We start from the raw sequence: 14,678 nt of genomic DNA on the forward strand, positions 1-14,678 counted from the left end.
AGTCAAACACCTGATCCAGAGACCTGAGACAAGCTGGCGAATGATGGGCATGTTTTACCATCGTTATCTTGCTTGCTGGCGAGCTGCGGGTGTACGTATGGGAAGTTTTTAAATGATGCAGCTCACCTCTTCCCTGAATACAGACCAGGTGCACTTTATAACCAGTGTATTTATGTGTGTTTTCAGAGAGTTGAGGAGCAGTGCCCCTCCATGCCTCATGCCTGCACATGCTCCCAGGACAGCAAAGGACCTCCTGGACCTTCAGGACCCCCTGTAAGAAGCCACATTCATTCATTACATCATTTATTCCTTGATTTAATTACTTGTCCAGACTCTTGTGGTCGGTCTAGTTTAATCACCATTTTTTTTCTAGGTCTATTTCTGTCTTTTGTCTGTCTGTGTCTCTTCACAGACCTGTTAGGACTGTTTATAGATGCCTCCGTCCTTCTCGCTGCATTTGTTTCTCTGCTTTGTCTCTTTTATATACTGTTATTTACGGTATAAATACCCCAGCGCATTCATTAACGGGCTTCTCATTCGGCGAATGAATACATCAGTTATTCATTTGGACCGTCTAGAGTCTCATTGAAAAGTTTGTATTTATTCTATAAGTGTTTGTACTGTCAATAGTGGACACTGCTGGTAAATTTTAGAGCAAAGCAGCCACTCTGACAGCTCAGTAAAAAAACTTAATTTGCTGTTGTTGAATTTACAATTGAATGTGATGGAGGGAAATCAATGAAATCCAGCTCAGTTCAATTCTACCTCCCTCGAGGGGGGTTTGAGGTCTGCAAACATAAAAACAGAACATAAAAGCACAATTTATTCACTAAATGTAAAGAAAGTTGATGATGCCGAAGTTAATGGCAGTGACCAATCTAGCTGACCAACACTGTCCACCACCACAAAGACACGTGTCATAAACGTCTAACTGTATTTATCAGTATATACACAATATTTTTATTATCCGTACACAGTTAGTCTGTTGGCCGCTGACCAAGTTATATCCTGTAATGAGTTTCTTTTAATGAAACCTGTGAAATGTTGAACCACAAATCTTCAGGCTTTTTCATTGCCATGGTGGCGTGTTAGAGAGAGAAGCGATGAGCTCGTGGCGGAGCTGTATTCCTCTCACGCAGGAGCAGGTAAAACCTGATAGAGGCTGAGAAATGAGAGCAAGTAAATGAGCTCATTTACAGCCCAAGACTTTTGTCTATATTCTCTCCTCTTTTTCGCTTTCTCTCTCTCTTTCTACCTCCCACTCTGCATTTCTCATTCACCCACCCCCATCTCTGCATCTCTTTTGTTTTCTCTCATTTTCTCCCCCTCCTTCAGTTCTCTTCGTATCTGTCTCTACCCTCGGGTAGTGAGGGCATTAGAGGGGTGTGGGTCAACACTGATATAGTTTGAGAAAGTAATTATGTTGCGATTCCATTTATCACAGCTGATTACAATCCTCCTAATTTTCATCCCTGTCCGACGAGCCAGATCCACTTAGTCTTCGGTAGGGTTATATCCACAGGCCACAGCCCTCCTTTCTAGTTTCCTACATCTTTTTGCCTCTGTTACTCTCTAATGTTTTAATGTTTCAATTTCACACCAGAAGCTTATTTCTTGTACAACATAAGTTGCTAGATGGCTCAAGAATTGCATTTAAACTACCTTTGTTTGAGCTTAATTTGAAGACACTTATGGAATTTATTCTTATGCTCCTATCTTTATTTAAGACTTATTTTCTGTGTTTTTGTTATATTTCTCCTCCTTTATTGAATTCTGTCGCCTCCATCTCTTTTCTCTTATTCTCTTTCGCTCTTTCCTCAAACCAGATCAATAGCAGTCCTGTAAAGCTTTCAACTCTTCATTGTCTTTCTGTTTCTTCTTTTTTCTGTTTTCTTTTTTACCTCCACTTCATCCACACGCCTGAGGCTTTTTCCTTTCTCTCTTTTCTTTTCTTTTTTCTTTTTTTTTTTTAACCACTTTATGCCTCTCTCTCTCTGCCTGTGTCTGTCTCTCTGTCTGTGTCAGTTTCTCTCGCCGGCATTGAATGGGCTCCTTAAATCACATTTTAACTGCAGCATACGGGCGTAGATGAATGGTTTAATGGGGAAATCATAGCCATTTTTGTGCGAAAATTGCACCCTATAGTCGGTGGGGTTTTGAGTAAGGATGAAACGCCAGTGCCATTCCCCTTGTTAACACAATATAATGGTTGTTAACACAATAAATGTATTGTATCCCCTGTGGAAGACAAGTTTCGTACAGGCAGGAAAACTTTCAGAATCCTAACAGGCTGTGAAAACAGAGGCTTTCTGTGTAAACAATGGATGTGTACAGAATTTGTTGTGCTGCTGAGACTTCGCTCACTCCGAACCAAGGAGTGTGAAGAAAGCCAAATAAATACCCGGATCTATGGGAATACCTGATGCACTGTCTAAACACACAGAATGCTGCCATGAAAAGACAACTGCAAGGCAAAGCATTATTAAAAAGGATTAAGATACGGCAGTAGTCAGCATCTGATCATAGAGATTATGAGATCTCAGAATGTACTCTTGTCTATGTGGACACGACAGTATTTTGGCAATCTGAAACACGGCTGCAGCAGAACACTCTACACTATCACCATCCGAAACACAGTTTTTCCTTCCTGAGAGTAATTTCTGTGTTTGTGTTCACTGTCAATTGCATGTCTTTTCCCGTCTCGCACAGCAGCAGGCCTCTTCAGTTCTGTAAATCTTTGAGTCATGTTTGAAATAATATTGATTGCCCCGACTGAATTGCAATCTGTGCCGCCTGATTTGGCACAGACTCAGCTCAATACCAAACATCACTCAGCAATCAATCTGACATTAAGGGAAAACAAGACTTGCACTGCCTGCCATCTCCGTTTGTTGAAATTGAATTGTGCCCATGCTGTTCCAGATCCAAGTGTTGTTTAAAAAATGTAAATTCGCCTTTGGCATCAAATTGCTCAGTTAAATGATAATAGCGGTGTGTTTTTTTTTTTCAATCACCATTAAAGGCCCATGAAAATCCAAACACTATTATTTGTATTGCTACTGTTGGAAGCTAATTTCAGTTTCTCTGCAGGTTTGCATGACCTCCGACAAATCATCACTGAAAAAATCTATTCAAAACAACGTGCAGGGACAAATTGCTGAATTGAAGAACGAAGTCAGTCATTCTGAATGACACATATTTTTGTCCTAACGTGAATTTGCAATTGTAAAATCACTGCTTTTGAATCAAAAGTACTCTACTTCCATTCCTGACCTAATGTTCAATTTTGTCTCTTTGCTGCCAAAAGGAGAATTTAAAGGTATGCTATGCAGGCATTGTCAGCTTCTGTTTGTTAACAGTATCACTAGTGAAAATGACACCCCAGATTCACTCCACCTGGCATTTTGCTTCACTTAATTTGCGTTTTTTTTTTTTTTTTTCTCGGTGCTGTGTCCGCTATTTTTGTAGCTTCCTCTTGGCTGCCAGCTGCCTGGTCACCAGAGGTGGGGGACTCAACTTGAGTCCAACTCAAGTCGCAAATTCAAGCACTTGAGACTTGCTTGACTAACACAGATGACAGACTCGACTCGACTTTGACTTGGTTTTCATGACATGAGACTTGACTTTGACTTGAGACAGAAGACTTTAAAGAACTTGACTTTTTTAATGTAATATCTGTATTTTTCTAGATATTAAGAAGTTATTGCAGCGGCTGATATTCGTGCCCACACTATGAGAGTTCTGTCCTGCCCGCAGCTCTCTTTAGAGAAATGGCAGTACGTATGTACAGCGGCGTCATGAGCTTCACTGTGTGCTTTTATTTTGTTCTATCTGCATGACACATGTGAGGCAAGTTTTTTTGTAACTCATTCAGTATTGATCTTACTTTGCAGCCAGCGACATACTGTCAGCTCTGGGCTGTTAGACACACACACAGTCACCGCTGTGAGAGTCGATACGTGCGCTGCTAGCTTTACATGTTCAGGCTCTCCAGGTTTTGATACTGCCACAGTGCGCAACAACTGTTCTTGCCAGCTGTCGAAACATAAGTTGCCTGTGCATGTGAGTGTGTGCATGACTTGTGCATTAATGTAAAAGCAGGATTTCACAATTGTAGCTGGTTGAGGTGGAGCTTATTTTGAACTATTAACTAATGAATCTTTTCATTCTGGGTTAATCTGCTGATTATTTTTTCCATTAAGCGATTGATTGTTTGGTTTGTAAACATTCTGGAAATAGTGAGAGACAGCATCACACTTCCCCAGAGCCCAAAGTGTCATCTTCATAATGTTTGTTTTGTCCAAACAACAGTTTAAACCTCAATATAAAAAATATTAAATAATAAAAAGCAAAAGAAGCACAAAAAAAATGTCAGTTCAATAATTGACTCATAGTTCCAGCTGTACTTGTGCATTTTCATAAATTTCAAGTGCAAAATCTTAATCTGTAAAGTAACTAGTTATTAAAGCTGTCAGGTAAATATAGTGGAGTAGAGTTAGATGGCTGCATGAGAAGAAGAGACTCAGATTTGTACTTACAGTACCTGAGTAAACCTGTTTAGGTACATTCGACCACTGGGTGCAGTTTATGCACCCAGTGGTCGCTTTGTCACCTTCTTGGTCGCTTTGTCACCTTCTGCCCATGCCAATCCTCAATGCCTATGTGCAGTTTCACATAGATTGACCACGTCAGTGAGTAGAAAAACGTGGAACAGACACACAGACAGAAACACCCACAGACAGAGTTTTCGTTATTATATGAGTTTGTGAGTATGACTTGATTTGTAACTTGCTTGACCTTACCAATGACTTGACTCAACTCACTTGATTAATAACAAGGACTCGACTTTCTTGGTTTTCACCACAGTAACTTAGGACTTGCTTGAGACTTGAAGGTAATGACTTGAGACTTGCTTATGACTTGCACATATGTGACTTACTCCCACCTCTGCTGGTCACTACCTTTTTATAAAGTCCCAAATTCACCTGCATGCTGTGCCCAAACAGAAACGTCCCAAACACAGCAAAATAAGAAGCAGAGTCTCTGCAGATAAACACACCACCACACCTTTCTAGTAGGTCATTAGTGATGATTGAGAGGGATTATTTTTGTATGTGTCTACACATTGGGGTTTTTTTTTTTTTTTTAATCCTGCATAGTATATCTTTAAAGGCTAGGTTCTGCCCTTTCAAAGACCACCTTATTTCAATTTGTTCACACCATAGTTCATACAGTAATTTGTTGCTGCAGTTCTTCTTCCTGTCTGTGCTGGTCATTAAGCGATACTTTCCTCACATCACTCCACTGTTGATGGATGCTGATGGGGAAAAGCTAATGACTCCTGAATGGTAAAAAATAAAATGACATGATCTAATATGACAATGTAGATTAGAATCTGGTACAAACAAGCATATGATTACTCCATTGCTACTTGCTTTAACCACATCTGTGTGTCTTCTCTTATATTCCCCGCCCCTCTCGCAAACACCCTTCTTTTCCCCTTTGGCTAAATTCTATAGGAACTACCTAGTCGCCCCCTCGTTCCCAGGGGAGGCCTGTTTGAGCAAACACAGGAAGAGGATGTATCCCAAATGAGCCAATGATTAGCAGATGTGTGTAGTTTGTCCACGAATAAACCTCGTGGCTCGAGGGGTCATCCTGAGGTTTACAGTTCCAGACTTTCTTACAGATGCAGCGTGATAAAGTGCAGAGCTCAGAGGGGCAGTTTACAGCATAGATCAGCACTGGCCTGTGTCCATCAAATTCATAATCCGTTCATATTAAAGACCCGCACAGTTCCACTTTTATTAGATTTTTTTCTTTTTTAAATGGAGTCCAATTTTAATGTTTGAAGGGGAGTCAGAGGCTTTTTGCAGAGGTGTGTTTCTTAGCCATTACTCTCTTTGCACAACTTGCAAACACTGACTCGGCTGTTTTTACAGAGTGTGTTTGGCCTGTGTTTCAGGGCGGTCCAGGCATAAGAGGAGCCAGAGGAGACAGAGGAGAGCCAGGAGTGACGGTTAGTAAAATGCACTTAATTTCAGAGACCATTTATTCTTCTGCAAAACTTTCAGCACATAATTAGTCTCAAAGAGTGTCGATCTTGCATCTTTCATGTGGTAATGTTCCCAACTGAGGAAGACGCAGCACCCCAACAGTGACAGACTGGTCAGAGTGGATTTCTCAAACATGCTGGACATTGACGGGTCTCGTCTTGATGTCACGTTTCAGAGTTCAGTCCAATTTAACTTGACATGAGGCAAAAACGGCAGGGTCAAATATACCTCACCTTGTTCCTCAATGAAAATACTGGAGTGGCCACAAGAGTAGCAAAAAGTCTCACTATGTTTCTCATAATCTGAACATGCTGGTCCAAACCTTTACCTCAAGGGACCGAACAGCCCCATCCCGATTAGACGATAAAAGGAAGAAGGCACTCGACTCACAAACAAAGAGCCTTTTCAACAGCGGCCCACTCCATCCTCCAGACTGGATGTGAAGCGCCCTTTGGCTGATTTAAGTGGTCACTTTGGAAAAGCCTATATCAGTTTTCCACGCTACCTCATCCTCCTTCTTGGCCTCAGACTTTAGGCGGACTCTTATCACCACTGTTACTATCCTGTCTTAAATAGACACATTTCCAGCAAATCCTGTCTTGGACGATTAATGAATGAGTTACTGTAGAGTTTGCATCTGCTACAGTTTTGCTATGGCAATCTGTTCCAAACTCTTACAATGCATCCAGCTGTGGCAGTCAGTACATGGCCTGATGCTGTTGGAAGTGTCTCAGTTCCCATGTTTGTAATTGAATCTTAGATTAAAAAAAAAAAAAGATGTTTTGAAGCAGCAGGGGTCCTGCCACCACTGCTCAGACGCACAGGGCTGTCACTCATGAAACTAAGCTTTTTTTATGTCAACCATATGTCCCACTTTGACGTAGTGACAGTGCATCGAGTGCAGCACATGAAGGGGCCCACCCAGAACTTTAAGCCTAGCACATCCCAAAGACTGAAACAAAGACAGGATCAAATTTATGCGAGGCTTTTCTTCCCCACACAGGCCATATGTGTTATGTTGGATGGGCGTAATTGTGTTAGTTTTGGAGTCAGATTTTCCTGCTGGCACACACAGACCCTGCAGCGCACACTTATATATTAATACATGCCTGCCAGATCACACTCGTCTTAGCTCAGCAGCATTTGTACTTCTATAGCTACAGCCAAGTTTATTTGAATAGTCAGATTATTCTGTTGTATGACACCATCACCTCCGTGAATTCATCCTTTTTTATTCTGACTAATCAATCTGGCTGCTACTTGTTACTTTATAAGTGCTGATAAATGGAAAAATAACTTGTGCAGTCAAATAAACCTTTAAGTAAATTTAATTTCAGTCATCTGTAAATCGATTCATCTCCTCAAGTAGTTTGGCGCCTTGTTTAAGTGATATTTATCGTTTAGTTAAACATGACATGACACATTTCAGTCCTCTGTTTATTTTTTCCCCTCACTCCATTCATTTATATCTGATCCAACATTTCTTTTGATTGCAAGTATAAGAAAGACATGAAGCCAGCAACTGTATGGTTGAGCGGTAAAACAATAAATACAGCCAGAGTGAAGATTACTTTGGCTACTGCTGCTGCTGAGCCAACAAGCTACGAACGCTGCGAATCAGTGGCGGTTTAGAGGAATTCCTCTTCTCTGACTCCCACTGCAGAGACCCTGTCAGCAGCTCATACGCATGGATCAAATGAGCCTTCACACCGGCGCAACCTGATTATAGATGGATGGACAAGTGTCTAAATCTATTTCCTGTTGTAGATCTTATTAAGGAAGCAGCCAATGGTAGCAAGTGTGTAGTGTACCAGAGTTTGTAGTTTTAACTTGATGGACATTGTGTGTGTGGAGTAGGTGCAGAACTCAAAGAAATGAGTGTACGTCCATTATCTTTCCGGATATAAGTATAACATTGTCCTATATAGAAGGCAAATATGCATTATTTAAATTTTTGTTAGTTATAATAAGAACCTTATAGCTAATACCTGGAATATTTCTACATCAAATGTGTTTAGATTTGATATTTTTATCTTTCCGGAAAGTAAATATAGCTTACATGTAATTTTATTTGCTACTTTGGTTCCACATCGCTATAAATTAGGAATTTGTACAGTAGTTAAAATACATTTCATGAATATGTGATATTAATGAGCTGATGAGGCATTGAGTTTTTGATCACATCACATGTTCTTCATATGGAGAGGAGTTTTGATCAGTGGTCATGGGATTGAAGATGTTCACATTTCCATCCTTCTTAGCACTTAAAGTATTTCTCCACTGTGTTGTTTTCACAGGGACCTCAGGGACCAATGGGAGAAATCGGCCCAACTGGACCCTCAGGACCGCCTGGTCCTCAGGGACCCAGTGGTCTCTCCATTCAGGGGCCCCCGGTAAGACTTTGCTTGAGTGCGTGTTACTGAAAAGGCAGGTTATTGTTATATTTTCAGTAGCGCAAAGCCACATCTTGGAAATTTCCACAATTACCCAATAATTTTAACATTAAATTACTGTAAGCACATTTTAGCTACCTCTCCCTCTCAAAGAACAACTGTGACTCTACTGTTTAGATGGAATATGTTTGTGATAAAATGTCGAAAGAAATGAAACTGGCACAAGGATGAATATTTCTGTAATTGCCATCATTGTTGCTACAATAAATTATGATGGAAACGTAGACACAAAAAATGTGCTGTTTGCCATTTCACACGCTTGACTCCAGTAAGGTCACAAAAAATGTGCAATTAGACACAGACTTAGTAATGAGCTGTCAACCACCTGCCTCTATAACCTGACAAATGTTGTTGAATGCTTCAAATAAACTTCCAGACACTTGAAATATCTTGTCCAAAGCACGCTGAAGCTGTTCTGGGGGCCGTGTGGTGGCCCAGCATCTTATTAAGATAACTGATGTTGGTTTTTCCAGTCCTTTGGTAGCTATCGGTGTGACCACTGGTCCAGCTGAGATGTAATGACTTTGTTTGTTTTACAGGGCGCTGCCGGGGAAAAGGGAGAGAGAGGAGACATCGGTCCAGCCGGACCAATGGTAAGGCAACATTTCCCCAAAAACTGACATTATAGGAAGACACAGAGGTGAAGTGTGTGTTGGGGCATATTGATATGATCCCAACATCACAAAGTAGAACGCAGAGGGGTAACTATTTTCCAATCTGTCCGACATGCTGTGATTTCTTGCTCTTTTTTTTAGTATCGAGTGGAAGTATTGGGTTATACAAACCCAGCTCTGTGTGTATGTGTATGTGTGTGTGTGTGTGTGTGTGTGTGTGTGTGAGACTATGTTTATAAATTGTCCTCTTCTGTCTGTATGTGTGGAGAATACAAATGAGCGCTACATCCATTATCACTGAGGTGCCATGGCCCTGCAGGCTCACAGAAATGAGACTCGTTGCCCTATAAAGGCATATTTCTGTAACGTCAGTACATTTTTTATTATTTTTCTTGTGTTTAAAACATTTGACTCTTTTCTCTAATGCCTTACGTCAGACCATCCTAATATGTGTGACTCTAAAAGAGGTTATCTACGTCGTTATTTTGCTGAGGAACTGCTTCTGAAAATGCTCTTTTTATGCGGACTAATTTTTCATGTGAACAAACAACGTCGAGTGTGGAAAAACACTTAGACTTACAAATACAAGGACGACTTATTATCCAGGCCACATAGTAAAGATTAAAAGTGCTCCAGCTAACATGGAAATGTGTTGACTTGTTTATACATACTGAATGTGGCGTGGTGCTGTAGAATGACAAATTCGTTCATCTATCCATTTGCACTGCCCTAGAGGCAGAGAGCAGTGTCTACAGGAGCAGTAAGGTTAAACAAAAAGGTTCTGATTTTTTCAGTTTGGCCAATGTTGCATTGATTCCCTTAGGCTGTATATTTTACCCAAAGAAAGCCATTGCAACAGAACCTGCAGTATATACAGTACTACATAAAAAATGTACCAATGCTGTAAATCCCAAGTTAAATCACAATACGATATTATATCAAGTCTGCCATTATACGATTTCAATTTTATTCAGTTCCGAGCCCTGAGATCTCCAGATCATAATTCTTCATTTGCCAGTCGGTGTTAATATGATGACAAGTCACAGTTACTTGGGCTTCTGTTGTACATGATGTCCACCCATCTGTAGTGACAGTGACTTGTTCTGTGCTCATTAACTCTAATTCAATCCCATCTTCAACTTGCTTGTACAGACTCTGCAAGTTTCACGAAAGCACTGTCTCAATAGGATTGCATTTTTGGGCTCTAGAACAAGCAGTAGCTCACAAATGTGTTGTTCCTGACAGCACTGTAAGGCCTCATGTCTTTGCAAATTAAATTTGAAATAGCAGCTGTGATGTTCATCACTCTTTTAGAATTGTAGTTCAGTTTTTACAGAAAAAAGCTGGCCAAAGCTGGTGAGCAGGCATCTGACACTTACTGTACGTTCAAACCAGAAGCTTCCAAAGAGGCAAAGTCTGTTGCGGACGCCCAAGAAGCACAACTGTCAAAAATATTTGTGGCAGCTTTCGTCACTCTAGTCGCTCATCATGTGAATCATTGAACGTTCGATCGTGCTTGTCAGTTTAAAGGAGCCACAAAGCGAACTACTGGCTTGAAAGCAGCATAGTTGTTGCTTGCTGTTGTCCAGTCAAAAAGCTCATAGTTGGTCTACAGAAAGTTATGTTTGGTCAATGAAAACAGAAAACATATGTTATCCCATTCAAACCAAGAAAGGAAGACTTGCATGCTACGTTGTAACATTAGCCTGCAAATCTCTCCTCTATTACTAACATTATACACTTTAAAACTCACCAGACCAACCAACTACCTCCGTGACGCGGTCCCAAGCATCATTCTTTTTATTTTGGTCTCTGTAACCAAACAGCGACACATTATAAAGGACTGAGTGGGCGCAAACGCAAGTAATAAACTTCTCCATATACATTGTCGGAACAAGTGTGCTGTAGGAACCAAAGTTACATGGCTTGTTCTCTGGGACCCCTTTCATTGAAGCATGTTCCGATTGGTTCCGATTGGTTGTCGCTGAACCACGTCAGAACCATAAAGTTAAACGAGTTTTAACTCCCCTCCAGACCAATCCGGTTGCTTTGGTCGCCCAAGACGCGTGGCCGATGACCAGGTTGCCCATGTCACGGGGCTCTCATTGAAAATGATTGACGCTAGCATAGGCGTAAAGGCTGAAAATAAAAAACTGAATGAAAAAATATGCCAAGGAGTTCAGAAGAATAATGGAGTCTATAAGTAATAAAAAGTGAATAGACTATCAATAAAATAGATGAAAATAAAACAATAAAAACAAAAATATACAGAGAATTTATAAGATGAATTGCAGAGGGAATGAAACATGTTGAATACCGGTTAGTTTTACAAGCAGTTAAAGCATAACAATGCCCTGACGGCAACAGAGAAAATTTGCTTGCAAGAACATGTCCAGATGAAGCTAAAATAGTTGCAGTTTTCTGCAGTATTTGTTGATTGCAAAAAACGGTCAAGTCCCATTGTGTCACTCCTGTGATCTTAGAGCAGATTTTAACAGTGCTAGTTAGACTGTTTCTGTCTTTCAATGTGAGGCTGTGAAACCAGCAGATAAATGAAAAACACAGGAGACGGAAAAGTAATTTAGTTTACAGAAAAGGTGAATTCTTTGTTGCCCTTGCTTCACAATATCTGCAGTGTTTACATCAAATTTAAGATGTTCATCAAAAAAAGGTACCTAAATATTTGTACGTTTTTTGATGAACATCTTAAAGTTGGCCCGTCTTTTCTACGAAATCCCAAATATTTCCACATTGCTGATTTATTCCCAAGAGGAGATAAAATATCCTCATCGTCTTGGCTGCTTACCACAATCTGCCTAGTGCAAGCCTGTTAGCATTGGTTGAATGTTAATAACAGATGGGCGCTTGGACGTAAATAGTGACACAGATGTGCCATGGGCATCTCAAAATGAAGGTGTATTTTAAAGATTATGATATGTATATATGTTTTCACTATGCATTAGTATTGGATCATTGATCACTGAATCAATTCACTAATCCAGTTAAATGGATTGTTACATGCCTAACTATGAGTTTACGTAATCTTCTGAAAAATGCAACTGAAAAATGCAGTATCTACAAACTAAATGTGTATTTCCATTTTTCTTAATTTCAACTAATTTGTTTATAACAATCAACTTTACTATCTGTAATTCACATACAATGAAATGTATCTGTCTGCCCATCTTCTATTAATATCATATTAAAATCAATATGATAAATGAATACACAATTTGCATAATACATGTAAATATGTGCATTTAAACCTAGCTTGACCAAACCAAAAAAGTCAAAAGCTGAGATGGCAGTTATTGACAGTCTTTTAAGCTAGATAACTTCGTTTAAGCAGGAGTTTGGCTGGGTTTCTGGATGTAGCCGCTGCTTCGTGCACATTAACAAGCTTAATTATCAAGCTGTCACTTTATCAAAATGGATATTATTTAATTAGCGATCAGCAGGGGGGAGGTAGAAAGCAAATGTTGGCTTCACTTACTCCACTTTGGCTTTGTTCCTGCTGTTTTCATTTTCTACTTGTAAACAAAAACAGACATGAATACACAGGATCTATTGTGCTTTTGTTTATTCTTGTTTTCCCAAAGGTAAAGAGCCACGAAGAAAGTTTAATTTTATCTTTATTAACACTTTATTACATGCAGTGAAAATACTGCATAGTATGTCTGTCATAATAACAGTATATGCAACAGTGTGGATTTGGTGTACAGGTCTGTGAAAGAATGAGAGACCAGGAGAATTAGAGGGAGGAGGTGAGGGGGATATGGAGATAAAGCTGCGTGCACGTGTTTGTGTGTGTGTGTGTGTGTGTGTGTGTGTGTGTGTGTGTGTGTGTGTGTGTGTGTGTGTGTGTGTGTGTGCGTGGACTGTTTTGTTGCTGACACACACATGCACATCGACACAGACCCAGAGCGGTCTAATGGAATCATCGAGATGTGAATAATCATTACCAGCGTCTCCATTATTGGGCAGTGAACCAATCAGAGGTAATACTGAATTAATTTAATGGAGTTCTACTGGGAGCTCTGGACAGCAAGGACAGAGTCATTATTCTAGGAGGTCTGTACCAGGACAAAATTTTATTTTTCAAGGAGGATTTTGTTATTAATGTGTCTGTTAGGATAATTGTGGCGACACTATTTTTTAAAAACTAATTATTTTTAAACCCTCCTGTAAAATATCTTCCATATAAAACCCCACTTGGAGTAGCTTTGGTCTGCCTCATACTTTCAAGGTCCTGCACACCCTCACAGCTGTCAGTTATTCTGCTTAATTAGACCTCTGCTCAGGTGCAAGTTTAGTTGAACCATGCTGGGAATAATGTAAGGTCATCAAACTCAGTGCACCAATACGAAAATTCTGTAAGTTGTCTCACCCTAACAGGTGTAACAAGAGGGTAAGTAAATAAAGCCTGAAAAGAGACCTAATCAGTCTAATTAAAGTAAAACACCTGGTACTGTGTACCACAGGTGTAGGGCCTTTTAGTTCACACAGAGGCGCTTGATTCTGTGCTATTGAGGTAACAACATAAATGTGATGATGTAAAAAATGTTAAACACAAATGGCTAGATAACACACAGCAAAATTCAGTTAACCATTATTTGCTGTACAACAGTGTTTGTCAATGACTACTTTACCACTTTAATGATATACTGTATTATAGCATCTCGTAAGGCAGTCCTTAAAGCAAGGGTAGGCTGTTTTTCCTGTCTTTCTTTCTTTTTCTTTTTTTCTTTTTCGGCGTCATTGTGCAAAAATCCCGCAATAAACTCTGAGCATACAATAATTCAAGTAGTCCGATAGAAAACTACACTTCTGCAACTCCTCTTGGCTGTTTTTAGGCTTTAGAAAGTCTGGGCCATGACAGGAGCAACCACAAGTCATTTCAGAGAGAGAGTGCTGCTATTGGCCATCCTAAAAATGCAAATCGTGCATGTGTACGTCCCTTTAGATGATGAAAACCTGATTCAGTGTCGGAGAATCCTGCAGAGAATGCTGCTATTCCAGCAGTGGCAAAACTGCCTACAGTACACTGCAAAGCAACCCAAAAAATGGAAGACTAACTTATCAAATAGATAGTCTAAAGGAGAGTTTGACAAAAAACGAAATAAAACACAGGTTTATGTCCGTAAAGTGTTTCAGAAAAGGACAGAAAATGTTGCTAATAGGTTAGTCTTCTGCTACCCATAGCCAAAGACTCACAGCTGGGGCTAATTCATGTTCATGTTTATGTAGCTAATGTTAGCCAGAGGTCACAGGTGTTGTGGCTTTATAGGCCCAAAAATCTGCTAAGATAACAGGACGGTAATTGTCAAAGAATTACCGCTATTTATACCATCGTCTGGATGAATACTCGATACTGATTGGCTGCAGTGTGTCCGTTAAAAACTGATAATGGATACCTACTAAGTAGTTCCACTGAAACTGTCTGCTCACTGCTCTAAATTAATGCACCAGCTACATAATAGTACCAGTACCTGTAATCTGTTAACAATTAGGGCTCTAGTTTCCCGGCGCAGCGCAGGGTGGCGCAGGGTGGCGAA

General features: G+C 40.1%; 1 protein-coding gene across 5 annotated transcripts in view; it reads left to right on the top strand.

Annotated features, from left to right (window-relative positions):
- Window positions 1-14,678, top strand: part of col14a1a (collagen, type XIV, alpha 1a) — a 188,890-nt gene that overhangs the window by 136,807 nt on the left and 37,405 nt on the right. For all 5 annotated transcript variants that reach the window (XM_049584055.1, XM_049584054.1, XM_049584058.1 and 2 more), the window contains 4 exons: window positions 187-273; window positions 5,966-6,019; window positions 8,354-8,449; window positions 9,049-9,102. In XM_049584055.1, coding sequence (XP_049440012.1) covers window positions 187-273; window positions 5,966-6,019; window positions 8,354-8,449; window positions 9,049-9,102 — 291 coding nt within the window. The remainder of the gene's footprint in view (window positions 1-186; window positions 274-5,965; window positions 6,020-8,353; window positions 8,450-9,048; window positions 9,103-14,678) is intronic.

The sequence above is a fragment of the Epinephelus fuscoguttatus genome, linkage group LG8 (genome assembly GCF_011397635.1).
Source record: "Epinephelus fuscoguttatus linkage group LG8, E.fuscoguttatus.final_Chr_v1".
NCBI classification, from domain to species: Eukaryota; Metazoa; Chordata; class Actinopteri; order Perciformes; family Serranidae; genus Epinephelus; species Epinephelus fuscoguttatus.